Source organism: Parasteatoda tepidariorum, chromosome 10 (genome assembly GCF_043381705.1).
Source record: "Parasteatoda tepidariorum isolate YZ-2023 chromosome 10, CAS_Ptep_4.0, whole genome shotgun sequence".
Lineage (NCBI taxonomy): Eukaryota > Metazoa > Arthropoda > Arachnida > Araneae > Theridiidae > Parasteatoda > Parasteatoda tepidariorum.
The window spans coordinates 68,822,071-68,837,755 of NC_092213.1; the positions used below are offsets into that span (position 1 = coordinate 68,822,071).

At 26.4% G+C, this 15,685-nt stretch overlaps 1 protein-coding gene across 2 annotated transcripts in view; it reads left to right on the forward strand.

The window, feature by feature from the left end:
- LOC107448681 (dedicator of cytokinesis spg) overlaps positions 1 to 15,685 on the forward strand; it is a 62,041-nt gene that overhangs the window by 30,768 nt on the left and 15,588 nt on the right. For both annotated transcript variants that reach the window (XM_071186398.1, XM_043044705.2), the window contains 10 exons: positions 777 to 877; positions 1,019 to 1,077; positions 2,069 to 2,217; positions 3,504 to 3,589; positions 4,470 to 4,487; positions 6,023 to 6,124; positions 7,408 to 7,468; positions 9,767 to 10,009; positions 11,363 to 11,452; positions 12,121 to 12,225. In XM_071186398.1, coding sequence (XP_071042499.1) covers positions 777 to 877; positions 1,019 to 1,077; positions 2,069 to 2,217; positions 3,504 to 3,589; positions 4,470 to 4,487; positions 6,023 to 6,124; positions 7,408 to 7,468; positions 9,767 to 10,009; positions 11,363 to 11,452; positions 12,121 to 12,225 — 1,014 coding nt within the window. The remainder of the gene's footprint in view (positions 1 to 776; positions 878 to 1,018; positions 1,078 to 2,068; positions 2,218 to 3,503; positions 3,590 to 4,469; positions 4,488 to 6,022; positions 6,125 to 7,407; positions 7,469 to 9,766; positions 10,010 to 11,362; positions 11,453 to 12,120; positions 12,226 to 15,685) is intronic.

Consider the following 15,685-nt stretch of genomic DNA (forward strand, 5'->3'; position numbering starts at 1 on the left):
TACAATAAATTCACACTTTAACTGTAGCTTTTAACTCTAAACATAACTAACACTAAACAAAATCTATGTATAAAGTTTTGGAAGAATTCTAAAATAAGCTTTTTTTGCAATGTGTGTTTGCATAATGAGAGATCCTCAAAATCAGCATTTTTCTGAAAGTTCCATTAAAGTATGTAATTACTGTTCTATTTTGTCTGTCAGCAAGCAAAAAAAAAACAACTATAACTTTGATTCTAAAGTTCAGAAAACAAAATTTTTTAGAGATTTAGAAAGCTAATGGACAAAAATTTAAATATACACAGTAAAAAAATATAAATTTTTGCCGAAATTACCGATTTTTACCCAGTTGGATACCTTAAGAATGTTATAAATACGATCACTGATTTTTTAATTGCGAACTGTCCTCTGAATAAATTTCTAGTAATCACTACAGAAATGTTTTATTATTTGCTAATTCTGTTGCCATTTTAGTTTAAATTGATATAATTGTAGCTAAAATTAATCTTTAATTTTACACCTATCAATCTTACATTGTCTGGCATAAAAAGTTTAAATTTCAATTTAAAAATGGTGCCTCACGTTTTATAGGAGTTCGTTACAATTTTAGGTGCAAAAATTCTTTTCATAGTAAAACATTAATTTGCTGTTATGTTGTTCTTTATTCTTTTTTAAAACCAATTTAATTAAGGGCTAATTAAAATATTAATTTAATTAATATTTTAATTTTATATATGTTCTCTATATTTTTTTTGAGGTATATTATATTTCTCTTTTAGTTATGGAGCAGCTATTTTTCTCTTGCTGTAGCTTTTTTAACTCAACCAGCCTTACAATTAGAGACTTTTTCTGATGTAAAGAAAGATAAAATTATTGAGAAGTAAGTAAAATGAAATGCTGAGTTATAATTTTACATGGAAGAATTTTTGAATTTATATTGCTTTTTAACTTTTGTGTGTGTTTAAGTCATAATTGATATTATTTTAATTCAAATTTTGATTTTATTATACTTATTTTTCAGGTATGGAGATATGAGAGTTCTAATGGGCTTTCAAATACTATCCATGTGGGACAAATTAGGTTGGTATGATGTATATATATTTTTAGTACCATTTTACAATCAATATTACTTTCTTATTCATCAATCCATTTCATCAACTGAAGAAAATTCATTCATTCTTCAAGTATCACTTAAACATAATTAAAATGAACAAAAAAGTTTTACATTCTGTCTGACCTAAAATTTTTGGTCAAGCTTTGATAATTCTTTTATAAAGAAAATGTAATTTATTTTTACGTATTATATATTTCCATTTAATAGAAATGACTCTAACAATTTTGAAATTCCAACTTAAAAGTGGTTTTCTGAAGTTTCTCATTTTAGGTTTTATAGTTTAATTAATGCATAATGGGTCGATGGTTATGGCACTGAACTATTGCTGTAATGCACTGCATTTCAATTCCTGATTATAGCTTGAAACCCACCCCATGAAAGTAGGAAGTAAAGGTGGTTGGTGCACAAAGCTGGCCATGCAGTCACCAAGATGCCATATCACTCAATATTGATCACTCTTCATGATGTTCCTGACTCATAACAAACTCCTATTATCTAATATTAAAAGATATCCTGCATAAAATGCTGCATGGAAATAAAAAACTGCATATTTTTGTATTCTATTTGTTAAGTAGTTTGTCAGTTGCATATTTAGTAAAATTTACATTTTATTAAAAAGTGAATGTTTGAAGATAAAGTTTAAAAATTTATTTTTTTCTTATTTATATCAAGTTTGAAATAAATGTTTTATTCGTGTGAAACAAAGAAACATTATTAGAAACATTGACAATAGTTAGTACAGGGCCCTAAGGACCTGCAGTTTCCTAAGTCTAGTAGAATCATTGCATTAAGCATGAAAGTGCACAGTACTTTGAATTTAATAGTTTCTGAGATATTAAATAATTCAACTGTTGTTTCTTTTTTTTATGTTTGAGATTTAGTTAATATATTTGTATTCATTGCATAAATTCAAGTTTTGAGGAAGACATTTTATTGATTGTCATATTCTTTTAATAGGTGATCATAAAATTTTCTTTATACCTGCAATGGTGGGACCATTCTTAGAAGTGACATTAGTGCCTGAAATTGATTTACGGAAAGCAACTTTACCAATATTTTTTGATATGATGGATTGTGAGCAAAAAGTCCGTGGCAGCTTTAAACAGGTAATTTACATTTTTATATCAATTGGAAATGGGAGCTTAAAAAAGTGTGAAAATCAATAAAAGATAACATATTAAATTCTAAAATAAAAAAACTGTTTACGCAAGATATATGTTCAAACTGTTTCAAAAACATAATAATTATTCCTTTTCATTATAAATAATACTTGCATACCTGCCAAGTCTCCTGTTTTTTAACGAAGACTCCTGTATTTTATGACTCTCTCCTGTTTACCCTTATATTCTCAAATTTCTCTGTATTTATTTAAGAATTTAAAAAAAATTGGCTTTAAAATATCCATTGATGGCAAAAATACCTCTCTTAATCCTTTACAGATGGTGTTATTGCCAGTATTGCGGTATGTTGAGTGTTTATAGTTTAAGTAATGGTTATGGGGATAGAATGTTCGCCTTGCAATGAAGTGAACTGGGTTCGAATCCCAGCGATGGCTAGTCGATACGAATTCCACTCCTGTCTCCAGAGCCGGATTATACCTTTCGTAGGCCCTAGGCACAGCCGTTTTTGGGACCTCCCCTCCTTCCCCCACTCCTCCCCTCTTTTCAAAATATATGCTGAAATTTTCTTGCATATAATTNGTTAGTTCCATCAAAAAGTCCTCCACAAAGGCAAATTTCTCCTACTACTTGATCCAGGAGTACCCTTGTCTTCTGGATTGGGTTCAGAATGACAAGGCTACGAAGTTGAACATTAGTAGTTGTAAACCCAAATTTGGGTTGGCTATTTAACGACAGTTATAAAATAAAATAGTTTAAGTAATTATAAATAATGGTTTAAAAAAATCTTTAGATTATTATTTATATACATATTTTTTACTTCGGTAAATGTAAGTGCTAATATTTTTTTCAAATATGAATTTCTCTTTTTGACTTGCATAATTATGCATAATGTATCAAAACTTTACTGATAGCCTATTAAATGTCGCTAGTAAAATCTCCGATATTTTATTTCTCCAACGTGGGCAAGTATGTACTTGTATTAAAGCATGCAATTTGCACTGCATAATCAATGAATATTGTTAATTTTGTAAAAAACAGAAAAATGTAGTAAAAATTCAAATTAAATAAAATTTTAAAAAGTAAAACTTGATATTGTGCTCATCGAAACCAGTTTAAGCTATCCATGTCCTACATTTAAAGACCGACAATATTCATAAGAACAGTAATTTGATTAAAAATTTAACATTTAAAATTTTAATTACTGACTGACAAAAAAAAAATTTTTTTTTTGGGAGTTTCTTTTCATTATTAGTTTTCTCTTTTTTTTGCAGGTGGAATCTGAACTCATCGATAAGTTAGATATTTTAGTCAGTGAGAACAAAGGTGACGAGGAATACAGGCAACTTTTTAATACTATGTAAGCTTGCAATATTGATATTGCAGTTTTGTTCTAATGGTTTTAAATGTACCATTTTATTCTAACTATAATAGTTATTTACTTATATAAGTCTTCTTTTTTTTTCACTGTTTAATAATATTTTACAATATCATTATATTTTTTTTTAAAAATTATTTTAATCTTTAGATTTTTTAAAATTCTCATGTATTATTTAAAGTAGGTATTAGACTAAAAAAATCTTAAATCTGACTTATATCTGAAATTTTGCTAAGAACCATCCAGCTCTTAAAAGTATTTTAGTGATTTTAGCTAAGACTGTATAAGCAAACACTGTGCGTGAATGCATTGGCGAAGATTCTTAAATCTTGCAAATGCTTTTTAAAAATTAATTTATTTTTCAAAAAATATATTAAGTTTATGCAAAAATAAAAAAATAATCATTTATAGGAGGTAAACATTTCCAGAGGAGATTTTCTAGGGGAAATAGATATTTCATTCACTAATTGTTCAATAAAAAAAGTTTGTTTAGAAATGTAAGAAAACTGTTTCTTTTTTTTTCTGTTCTGTTTTTTGGAATAAAATAACTATTATCAAGGAATATTTTAGAGTTACAGATACTTTTGGCTTGTGTGCATTGATATTTTATCTTATCTTGACGTTAATTAATAATTGTTTATATTTTAGTATTATTTGCTTATAATTCTCATTGTTTGAGTCAAGTCAATTGATCGTAAATGTGATTTAAAAAGAATTTGCTTAGGATTAATAATTTATCTCAGTTTAAAATAAAAGAGAGTTTTGCTCTTTTAATTTTGATTAGCATAACTTTTTGTGAAATAATTGTTGTTTATTTATTCTATTTTAATGTTATTTTCATTTCTATTACATGGTGTTCCAGGGAACATTTAAGTGCTGTGTAAGTATAATGTCAATTTCATTGTCTTATTTCTTACAAAAAAAATTTTTATTACTTTTTGTTATAACTGAACTGAACTTATTCTGTTATTAATGAACTAGTTATCTGTACAGAAAATCTGATAACCCTTAAAAAGGAACTACACAAAATTTTTAAAAAGAGGAAAATATTATCACATTTTTTGATACTTTATCTTGTTAAGATTATTGTACCAAAATATTGAATTTATTTTGGTAAAAATGTAAAAGTTACAGCCTATTATGAGCTTGGCACGTTACATGTATAAACATGTGAACTTGTACGCTCAACTAATTTATTGTTGTGCTCACTCCTATCCTTAGGAAAATACCATCATTTTAAATATATTATTGAAATAATGTGTTTAAGTTGTGTAAGAAAAAGAATCAATAATACTTATTTAGCTGTAATAATTTTTAATGAAGGTTGCAAAGGATTATTAACAATTTTCAAAACATTAAAAATAAGTATAGGTCTAGCAGCCAAAATGAAGCTGACCACAGAATTTCGGATACTAATCTAAAATCATATGAGGCATCAAATAAGGTTGGATCGACTTTAAAAGAGGACTAGACTAGCACTTGAGACTGCAAAAATGATGGTTGAAAAAGCATTTTTAGTATTGATGCATTTTAGTTAGCTGCAAAATTTTATATGGATAATTGATCACAAAACTTTAAATGCAGTTTCCTCTTAACAATGTTTCTCTTGCTATATCTCTGAATAAGTAATACAATTTCCAACTAATTTACTTTAAATTTTGTCACAAATATAGTTTTTGTTACAAATAGGTTTTTTTTTTTTTAATTGAGTTTACATGCTTTGAGTAATCTGAAAAAATGCAATTTTTTTTTTAAAAAAATTTTCATAATACCACCATTTTGTGAAAAAATTTTTAAAATAAAAATTCAATTTGGATGACTTTTTCAACTTATGAGTACAGTAGGTTATAGAAAATTTCTAAACATTGTAGTATATAAGTACTAATTTTTTGTATTTGTAGCATATTAAAATAAGTAAAATAAGATATTTTAAAAAATGTATTAAGTTTGTCACAATCATTGCAAAATTCATTAAAACATCCTTTTTTTTACAGACTTTTACTGTGTTAACTTAACTGTTGGCTATAATTTTAAGCATTGATGTAGTTGCAAATTTAATGTACCTGTGATTAGGATTTTATTTTTGCCTTAATAAACTAACAGTATTATTTGTCATAAGAACGTCTGTAAATTAGTTGAAATTAATAAAATATCATAAGGACATTAGCACAGTGTATCTGACTGGGTTGAATAGTCACCTTTTAATGAAATGAACTAAATCATTCATAAAATAAATCTTATCTTTTAAAATCTTGATATTTTTTTTCTGTTTTAAAATGCTTTCTCATATATCTATGTATTCTTTTTTTTAATTAAATTAGGTTTGCTAAAAATAAAATATTTTTCATTTAAAATATACCTAAGAAATAAGAACCATTATTGCTTGTTATTAATATAAAAAAATCTTTTTTGCAGACTCCTTGAAAAGGTTCGTACTAATGATCCAATTTGGAAAGAACATGGAGTTGCCTTTATTAATTCCATTACAAAGCTTCTTGAAAGACTGCTTGATTATAGGTATAAACCATTGCTTATTATACTGCTTTTAAAAGTATTGTTGATGAGCATTAAGAAGCTAATTAAATATTACATTTTATATGTATCTCTCTTCTCTAATTTTTTGCATGAAAAAGATCCAAAATTTCAAATTTTTGAAACATGTTGGTTGCACTTTTATGGTAGTTCATTGTGTTCTCTGCATTGCTGCTTCTCCAAGATGAAGAGCAGTTATTATAACTATATGTGTAAGAAAAATCAATCTTCCTCTTCTAGTTTTTGCTCAACTGCATAGAAATAGAATAAGATAGTGGAGATGTTTAATTTTTAGGTGATGTTTATAAGAATGGCATTTTCATTTTGCATGTAAAGAATATTTACATTAGAACTCAAAAAGTTCTGTATTGATCATTTATGTTAGAAAAACTATTTATCTAATTTCGAAACATATAATAATGCACAAAAATGTTTATAGATCTGTTATTGCATTTTTTTTTCTTTTAAGAGCATACATTTAAGTAAATATACTGCTTGTTGAACTAATTTTTTTATTGTCTTGCAATCTTTAAATAAATCATCTTTAATAATAATGCTTTAAAAACTAAATTATGAATTAAGTTTTAAAAATTATCATTAAAAACTTTAAGCAATAAAACCTTTTATCCTTAAATTTTAGGAAATCCATTCAAAATAAAGTATTTTAGTATGTATGATAAAAACTTAAAATGTAGTTATTTATTGCTTTATTTATATTTGTAGTTGTTCTTTTTTGATAAAATTTATGTGCATGAATATATAACGTACTTAGTACACAAATAACTACGATCTTTGGATCCCTTTTGTTATGGGTCACTTTTATAACCTGAATATCACATAATGTTAAGAGTTTTTTTTTTTGGAGGAAACCCACGAGATAAATTGGCTGCTGGGGGCCTCAATGAATTTGGTTTTTATGTCAAGTAACTGTAACTTAATTTTCTTTAATAAGAGCAAAATAAATTTGTCTTAAAAATAAAAATAAAAGGACAATGAATTGTATCTATTCTCAAAGTAGTAAACTTAATGTATCTTTTATCTACTTTTTTGTAAGAAAAATCTTTTTTACTGTATAGAAACTTACAACTAATATTTTAATGAATTCTTAGTAGGTTTTGAACCTGTTTCCTTTCAAATAGTCTAAAGAGTTTGATTCTTTGACCTTATAATTTGTACTTCTGCCCTCTAAGTTTTTACAACTCAAATTATGGTGATATGTTACATGATTTAATGGAAATTATAGAAAAATGTTCTTCTTTTTTTTTAAGGAATGTAATGGATGGTGAAGAAAATCGTGACAAACGAATGAGCTGTACAGTCAATCTCCTAGTATGTATTAATCATTTTTCTAATCATTATTTAACACTATTTTTTTAAGATTATATTGTCAGGTTAAGTTCTGTCCACATTTAGTTAGCGGCATCTAAGCTAATTGTGAAATAAGTGCAAAAAGTCAATATGAAGAAAAGTCACAGTTTTGTGAAATCAAAAACCTAAAATCCCCTGAAATTTTGCTAAATCGCATTAACGACGCATTTACATACTTGTAATTCTTCCACCAATTAGATTCTTTTGGTTTGGAGGATTTTTGCCATTTTGAATATTTGGAACTGTGCTGGATTCTGTTAATATTGTTATTCTTAATCACGTGATTTTAATATGAAACTTCAGGTTTCCTTTTTACCTGATTTAAAAATTACGCATCATGATTCATATTCACACGATTTAAAAATTGTACATTGCAATACTTATTCACATGATTTAAAAATCCAATATCTTTGTATTTAATCAATCAATTTTAATCAACAATACCACAGATTTCAACATTTTTATCTACTGATGTGTAAACATCAAAGGTAATGTTTCAGGTGTTTTTCTCAAACAATGCTTTGTAAGTTCTCAATCCTCAATTTCTTCTTCATCATTAGCATAAGAAATTACTAATTTTCTAAAAAAGAAATAACTTTATTTTTTTTAATGACTTCACAGTTTTTGAACAATAGATGCAGGAATCTGCTAAGTTCAGAAATGATCTAAAATGGCATTATCAACATTTATAAGAATAGTCTTTGTGACAGAACCATTAAAACAACTGATACATATAGGAAAAATTAGAGACGCGAGAATGGTGGATCAAGGTATAATATAGTTTTAAATTTGAGTGTTCTTTAAATTGAAAGCATTCACAGTGTTTTTCTTTTATTTAGTGTTTTTCTTTTATTTAAGAGTTTTTCTTTTATTTAAGAGTTTTTAAGAGCATTCCTAAGTGTTTCAGAAGCCCTGTGGCAGAATTTTTTCTGACTTTCTGCGACAAACCTAACTAGAACCAATATCTTTCTGCAAGATATTTTTATCGTTATAAATAAATGTGTAATGAATTTATAATAATAGATGAAATTCGTGTTTATAAAATAAGTCTACATGCATAGAATAAAACTGTGTAGATTTTTTTTTCTTAATTTCATAATATAAGTTTACATTTCTTAATAAGTTTAAATTGTTTAAGTATAAATTTGCATAATCTTCGATAATAACGAAAAGTTATAAATGTATAGATCTGCAGACAAAAATGCTTACTAGAGCATAAATAAAGATTACCCAGAACCTGTAATAAGATAGAACTTATAGAAATAGCTAAGAATGGACAAAAAGATTAAATTTATAAAACAAGATAACTGAATTTGAAGTATCAGTTTAAAACAGTATCAAAATTAAATTATTAAAGCAGTTTAAAACAGTATGATTTAATGTTTCATTATAGTAGTTATATCAGGTACAGAAACAAATCAGGTGAAAAAATTAATATTGAAGTTGAGTAATCAAAATAATAAAATAGAATTGACTATAACCGAATTCTAAAAGCAAAAAAATTAAAGCAATGTTTGTTTCAATTTTTTCTACATCTAATTAATTTTATCTAATTAATTATAGATTAATTAGATTCGATTAATATTGTACTGACTTATTGAAAGATTTTTTTTTTGAAAAAGGAGGTAAATAAAACTTTTTTCGTGATCAGATTAAGTTCAGAACGAAAAAAATGTACAGCGCTTGTGATTTCGCACTGTATTGTGTAAATATATAGCACTGATTCCACACGAAGTTTGCAGAAGAGGTTTCCGACTCAATATGCTCAAGTCTATTCAACATCTCGAAACGAAATAGTCTTTATCAGTACTGAAACATCGGTATTAGAGCCATACTCATTGGATGCGATTTTTTTCGCATGCGTATGGAAACGTGGTTGAAGCTGTTTCACCAGTAAATATTTTCCACCAATCTGGTTTTTATTCGCATGCCAAAAAATCGAAGATCTCCTTCCGCGGTAAAAATATTTAAAACAATTCTGTAAGAAAAATTTTTTGCAGAACATTATTGCTTCTGCAGAAATTTTTTGTTTCTGTAGAAAATGCTTTTTTTTTTTTTTTTTTNATAAGAATAGTCTTTGTGACAGGACCATTAAAACAACTGATACATAGAGGAAAAATTAGAGACGCGAGAATGGTGTATAATATAGTTTTAAATTTAAAGCATTCACAGTGTTTTTCTTTTGTTTAGCGAAAGAGTTTTTACAAGCATTCCTAGGTGTTTCAGAAGCATTAAAATCATTCTGTTTTTCTTTCTCAGAATTTCTACAAAAATGAGATCAATCGTAAAGAAATGTATGTGCGCTACATTTACAAACTTTGTGAGCTTCACTTACCAGCTGAGAATTATACAGAAGCTGCTTTCACTTTAAAGCTGCATGCTGATCTGCTTAGTTTTTCCAACACAACTCTTCCTGGTGATCAACGTTACAATCAACAACCTGAGTGGCAAAGGAGGGAAGCTCTATATCATAAAATCATTGATTACTTTGACAAGGGAAAAGTAAGTGTATATTTTAATTTACATGCTTGCTTACATGTTTTGCTTGCATTTTTATTTTCAGAGCTGTCACTTGTAGAAACCTTGCGCATTGGACTAAAAAAGTCATCTAGCTTTAAGAAAATAGATTGTAAAGACACTTGAAAATTTATTAGATTTTTACATAGATTATAGAAATAAGTTTGTATACTTTGAATTTTTCTTAAAATTATAGTTCTAAAAGTAACTATTTAACATTCCCTTATTATTATTTAATTTTATTTTTAAATTTTGATTTATCATGAAATTTTTATCAATGATGGTATGTTGAACTCAAAGCTCTTCACTGAAAAATTTCACATTGAAATACCTCATCTGAATAACAGAAAAGTTTAGGTATAATTTTTTTCCTAATTCTGTGCTCTTAATTTCAATTGATATTTTTCTTTGGTGGAACTCTAAAAGATGCTAGAATGTATTTTTTTTTTTTTTTTTAATAGNTTTTTTTTTTTTTTTTTTTTTAATTTTCTTTTTTAAAAACTAAGAACTTAATTTTTTTTTCTATAATTTTTCAAAAATTTCTCAATTTATTTAAAATGAATTATTTTAAATTCTATGGCAAAATAGTTTCATGTTTTTAGTGCTATTTCAGACAGAAGGCTCCTAAAAATTTGGAATTTTACATTTTTGGGGCTTTTTTGTTTATAGCAGTGGTCTGCACAGGCCAAATTTACTACCGTTTAGCCGTAAAATACATTTTCTTAAAATTTTATTTTTGTATCCCATAAGAAACATTAAATCCATATTTTTACCATATTTTTGTGTTGATTTTTTATATAATTTTTTATTTTCGCAAATTATGTCTGAATTTTCACAAAATAGGTACCTCTCAGAAAAACCTAGACAGACCCCTGAATTATCTAAAACTGTTTAAATACATTAAAACTTTTCAGTCTATTTTCTTAGTTATTTTGATTTCTATGTGTACTTCCTAGTTCAGATTACGGTAACAAAAAATGTCAAGAGCACTGCCTTTAGAAACTATATCTTAATTATCATTTAAAATAAATTAAAAAGAGAAAAACCTTTAAATCTATCTTCCACACAAAATAATATGAAATAATCTATAATTATTGAACAAAAAGCATTGTTCATTTTTTAAGTATGACTAGTGCAAAACCTAAAGCAAATACCCAGCTTGTCCCACTCTTACAGCATCTCAGTATATTTTTATTCACTTTTAAAACAGAGACTTTGAACTTCATAATATTCTTCTGATTTTTTAACATTCACCTAAAAAACTATGCTGAATAACTTAACCATATGTACGTGCTCTTTTGGGAGGCTGGTGTTATTATTTTTGTTTTTTATTTTCAGTGTTGGGAAGAAGGCATACCTTTGTGCAAAGAATTAGCTGAATTGTATGAAAAGAAGTTGCTTGACTATGCAAAATTAAGTAATGTTCTGGTAGGTAAACTAACTCAACATTTATTATTTAGGTTCTCTGCTTGTTTTTTTTTATTTCATTTTAATGCATTAGTGATTTATGCTTGTATATTTACATTAAATTTTAATTTATTTTAAATACATCTTCGATAGTTTTTATGCAGCATGGTAACATTTTTATTTTGACTGACATATTATCTATTTCAAGTCTTAATATTTATGGAAATCTTTTATTGGCAAGTTTACCTTTATAGTTTTTTAACTTTTAATCAAGATCACAAATATTAATATACTATTTATGCCTGAAATATCTTTTCAATGTATTTAATTCAAGAATATTTTTTTTTTCAAATGAAAGTAAGCTGGGATGAAGTAATTATATCTGCTCCTTTGTTGCTATTAAAGGCAAACTACTGATTGAACTTAATTTGCTATATTTTTAAGTCAGGATAAGCGTAGTACAGGCATAGTTTAAAACTTATTTCCTACTGATAATATGTCAATAATTACAGTTTTTCTAATTAAACAAGATAAAAAAAAATCTTTAAAACCGCATAAAAGATTAAACTAAGAATATTTGTGTTACTAATGATAATAGCTATCATTTAATTGTTTGAAATTCAATGAAAATTGAGTATTTACTTTAGAACTGTGAAATGAGTTAAAATATTTTTTTGATTCTTTTTTAGAAAACACAGGCTAATTTTTTTGACAATATACTGAACCAAATTCGACCAGAGCCAGAATATTTTCGAGTTGGATTTTATGGATGTGGATTTCCTTTGTTTTTAAGGGTATGCAAATTAGAACTTTAGACTGTTTTAAATTTTCTTGTTATTACATGCATTAACTAAATTTTTAACTGCCAAATCGCACTTATACCATATGTCGTTTTATATGTTTTAATATTTTGTAAGAAATATATTTGATATCTTTGTAATGCTCTAAAGAAATGTAATTTCAGTGTTTTGACTAGTTGTTACTTAATATTCCTGAAATCAAATTGTTGTTTTTATATTGTGTTTTTTCAATAAATTAATTGAAATTTCTTTTTACATGGTGATGAAAATCAATTTAAACACAGGTGTGTAGCATGCTTAATTTCCCCTTTTTCAAAATGAGATTTTTTTTTTTTAACTTTACCTTAATTTTCGATACCAAGCACTCAAAAAGCGTGAATTTTACATTGTTCCTTTCAACATTTTCACAATTCATTTAACCACAATCCATTTTGGCATACAGTTGATCTGTATGTTACATGTTTGATGAAATACGTTTGGCTTTAATGTATTACATGTTAGATGAAATACGTTCCACATGTGCTTACACTGAGCTGGATTCACTGGAAAGGATTCTTGCACTTTTTTGTACAGCTCTGCTGCATTTTGCATGAGGTTCTCAATTTCAGTCTTCCATTTTCCACCTTTTGAAATTTAACCGAAAAATTTCTTGAATTTTGGGTGAATTGGTCTCTTGATTTAATTGGTCTCTTGAATGGAGACCAATTAAACATGCCAAAAAATGTTGCCTGATAGCAAAATAAAATTTTTTTACTCTTGTTAATTTAATCGCTGGTGAAGTGGTATCATCTTCGTCACTGGTAAACCAATGGCCTTCTTGTGCTATTCTGTTTATGATCACTACCATAATCTTTAAACGTAATGTGGGGATCATTCACTAATTACGTAATTTCATGTGACTCTAAAGCAGTCAAGAATCACAAAGCTTCCTCATCTCACGATTACCATCTCCTTTTTATTCATTAAATTTAATAAATATAGGAATTTGTTGAGTTTTTTTACCTGAGGTAATATTTACTATTCGTATAAAAACATTTTTTAAACATTTTATTGTTCTTTATTACTTATATTTTAGTGCTATTAAGTTATTTAATTAAAAAAAAACTCGATAATGTTTAAAGACAAGATTTTAAAATTTTTAGCAAATGTAGAGACCATTTAATAATTTACTTCTGACAAAAATGTTTAGCTTCAATACTTATTGTATTTACATTCTAAAATTATTGAAAAATTTTTTTATCACTTTATTAAAGAAACACAGAACTAAGAAAAAAAATTATAAAAATTTAGTAGGAGCTATTCACTAATTTACATAATTGATATAAATTCATTAAGTTTTCTTACTTTACTTAATTCTTTACTTATCTTTATAAATTCAGTATGATCAATAATCTTATTAATGCTTTGTTGAATATACTTTTATTAATAAATTTTACTTGAATCTAAAAAATACACCCAGTGACTTTTTGAATTATAGTTTAACTTAAAATACTTTTTAACTCAAATTATTCTTTTTTACATAATCATATAAAGTAATTATTAATTTAAAAAATACCCAATACTGTAAACATATCGCAAAATTTTCTGCTATTGAACATAATTCAACTTTTAAAACTTTGTCCTATACCTTGTGAGCAGAATTTTTTAGTAGATTCTAAAGCACAATGATGTTTAGCACAAATCCTTTTCTCCAAAATTAATTGAGTTCAAGTTTGGTGAATTATATTGACAATCTTGTGCTTTAGGAATCAGTGCCTTGAAGCAATTGAGTGCTTTTAGCCAGGCTTATTAGGATTTAAAATTTCAGTTATTTATAATATTTTTCGTTTATTAAAAAAAAAAATCATATGCTTATCAGTAAAACGTTAAGAGCACTTAAGATTCATATACTATGCTGAAAATAAAATATTTTTAGAAACCTTTTAACACTTTTTTACTATTTAAAGGACCTATATTGTTTATAAAGCTTGTAAATGCAAAGTCATTTTTTAGATAACTTGATTGATTGTAATTTTTCTTTATGAAACTTCATGTTCTGTAAGTTGACCAGTTTTGTTACTAAAATTTAGGTGAAAATGGAGTAAAATTAGGAAATATAGCTTTGAAAAAATATAGATTATTTTTACTATAAAAAAAGGTATTTTTGTTCTTTTTTTTTTTTTTTTTTTTTTTTTTTTTTTTTTTGGTTTCTTCTTTGTTTGGAAACCACTTATGCTCTATTCAAAATTGTACCTTGTAGTTATATTTTGTAAGGAATTAAATTCAAGGATTTGGAAATATACTTTGAAAGATTGTATGATTGTTAAAAATATTGATTCCATAAAAAATGACCTCAGATTTTAGTATATCCAGATCAGAAACAATGTACTTATAAATAGTAATTTGGTTACTAAGAATTAAAAAAAGCACTTGTGTTTATTTGATTTATTTAAAAGGTAAAAATAAAATACCCTGGTTTTTCAAAACCTGCTCGTAGTTTTGTGTGTTGAAACAGAATACTATTGAACTATTCATTTTTAGTTTTGGTTTCCAGAGAAGTTGTATGAATGAGAAAGTATAACATCTTTTAAAGTGTAACGATGTATTGTGAAAAAATATTTGGTTATAAATATTTTTCTTATACCTTTCTTAGTTACTGTTATACAGTTAAATATCAAATTATTAGATAATTAAATTGGTCAGTTTAAATATGATTCACTGAATCCTTCATTGAGCTAGAAAATTATATGCACTAAAATATTTTTCAATACTTAAATTTTAATAATTAAGATTTATTCATTTCAATAAAGTACATCTTTGAATGACTTTTTTTTTTCTATTTTTTCGACACAACTAAGTAAACTGACGACTGTAACAGAATTAACTATGGATGTTTTTATTTTTTTTTCTCATGGTCTCTAATAAGATCATAATGCAAAAAGAAAATACTAGACAAAGACATTACATGTGCATCTTGATATGGTATTTCAATAAAGTTTATTTACTGTCTGTCCATTGCAAAATGAGCTCTTTTGTATGTTTGGCAGAAGATGCCTATCTGCACATTTATAAATCTTTAACAGGGTGCGTAGCGTTTGTAAAAAGTATTTAAAGGTGCTTTTTGGGAGATTTCGTTTTTAAAAGCTTTTAAAGGTGCTTTTCTCAGCTGGCGTTTTTAAAAAGTGTTTTTTTTTTTGAATAATTTTTTTCCTTCCCTTCAGTGATATCTGGTGGATCCCATGCATTTCACGAAAAATGGGTAGTTTGCTACGTAATCATTCACACGGACTTCATGTCGTACCCACGTTATGACTTGCGCATGAGCGCACTCTTGAAACCGAAACCCGAGTGCTCCAATTCGGATAGAGAATATCAGATCCTTATGAAATGTTTTTCTTTTTAATTTATTTTAATTTTGTTCTTGTTTATTTTATTTTACTTCTAACACTTTTTTTGACGTAGGGGGTAAGGGTAC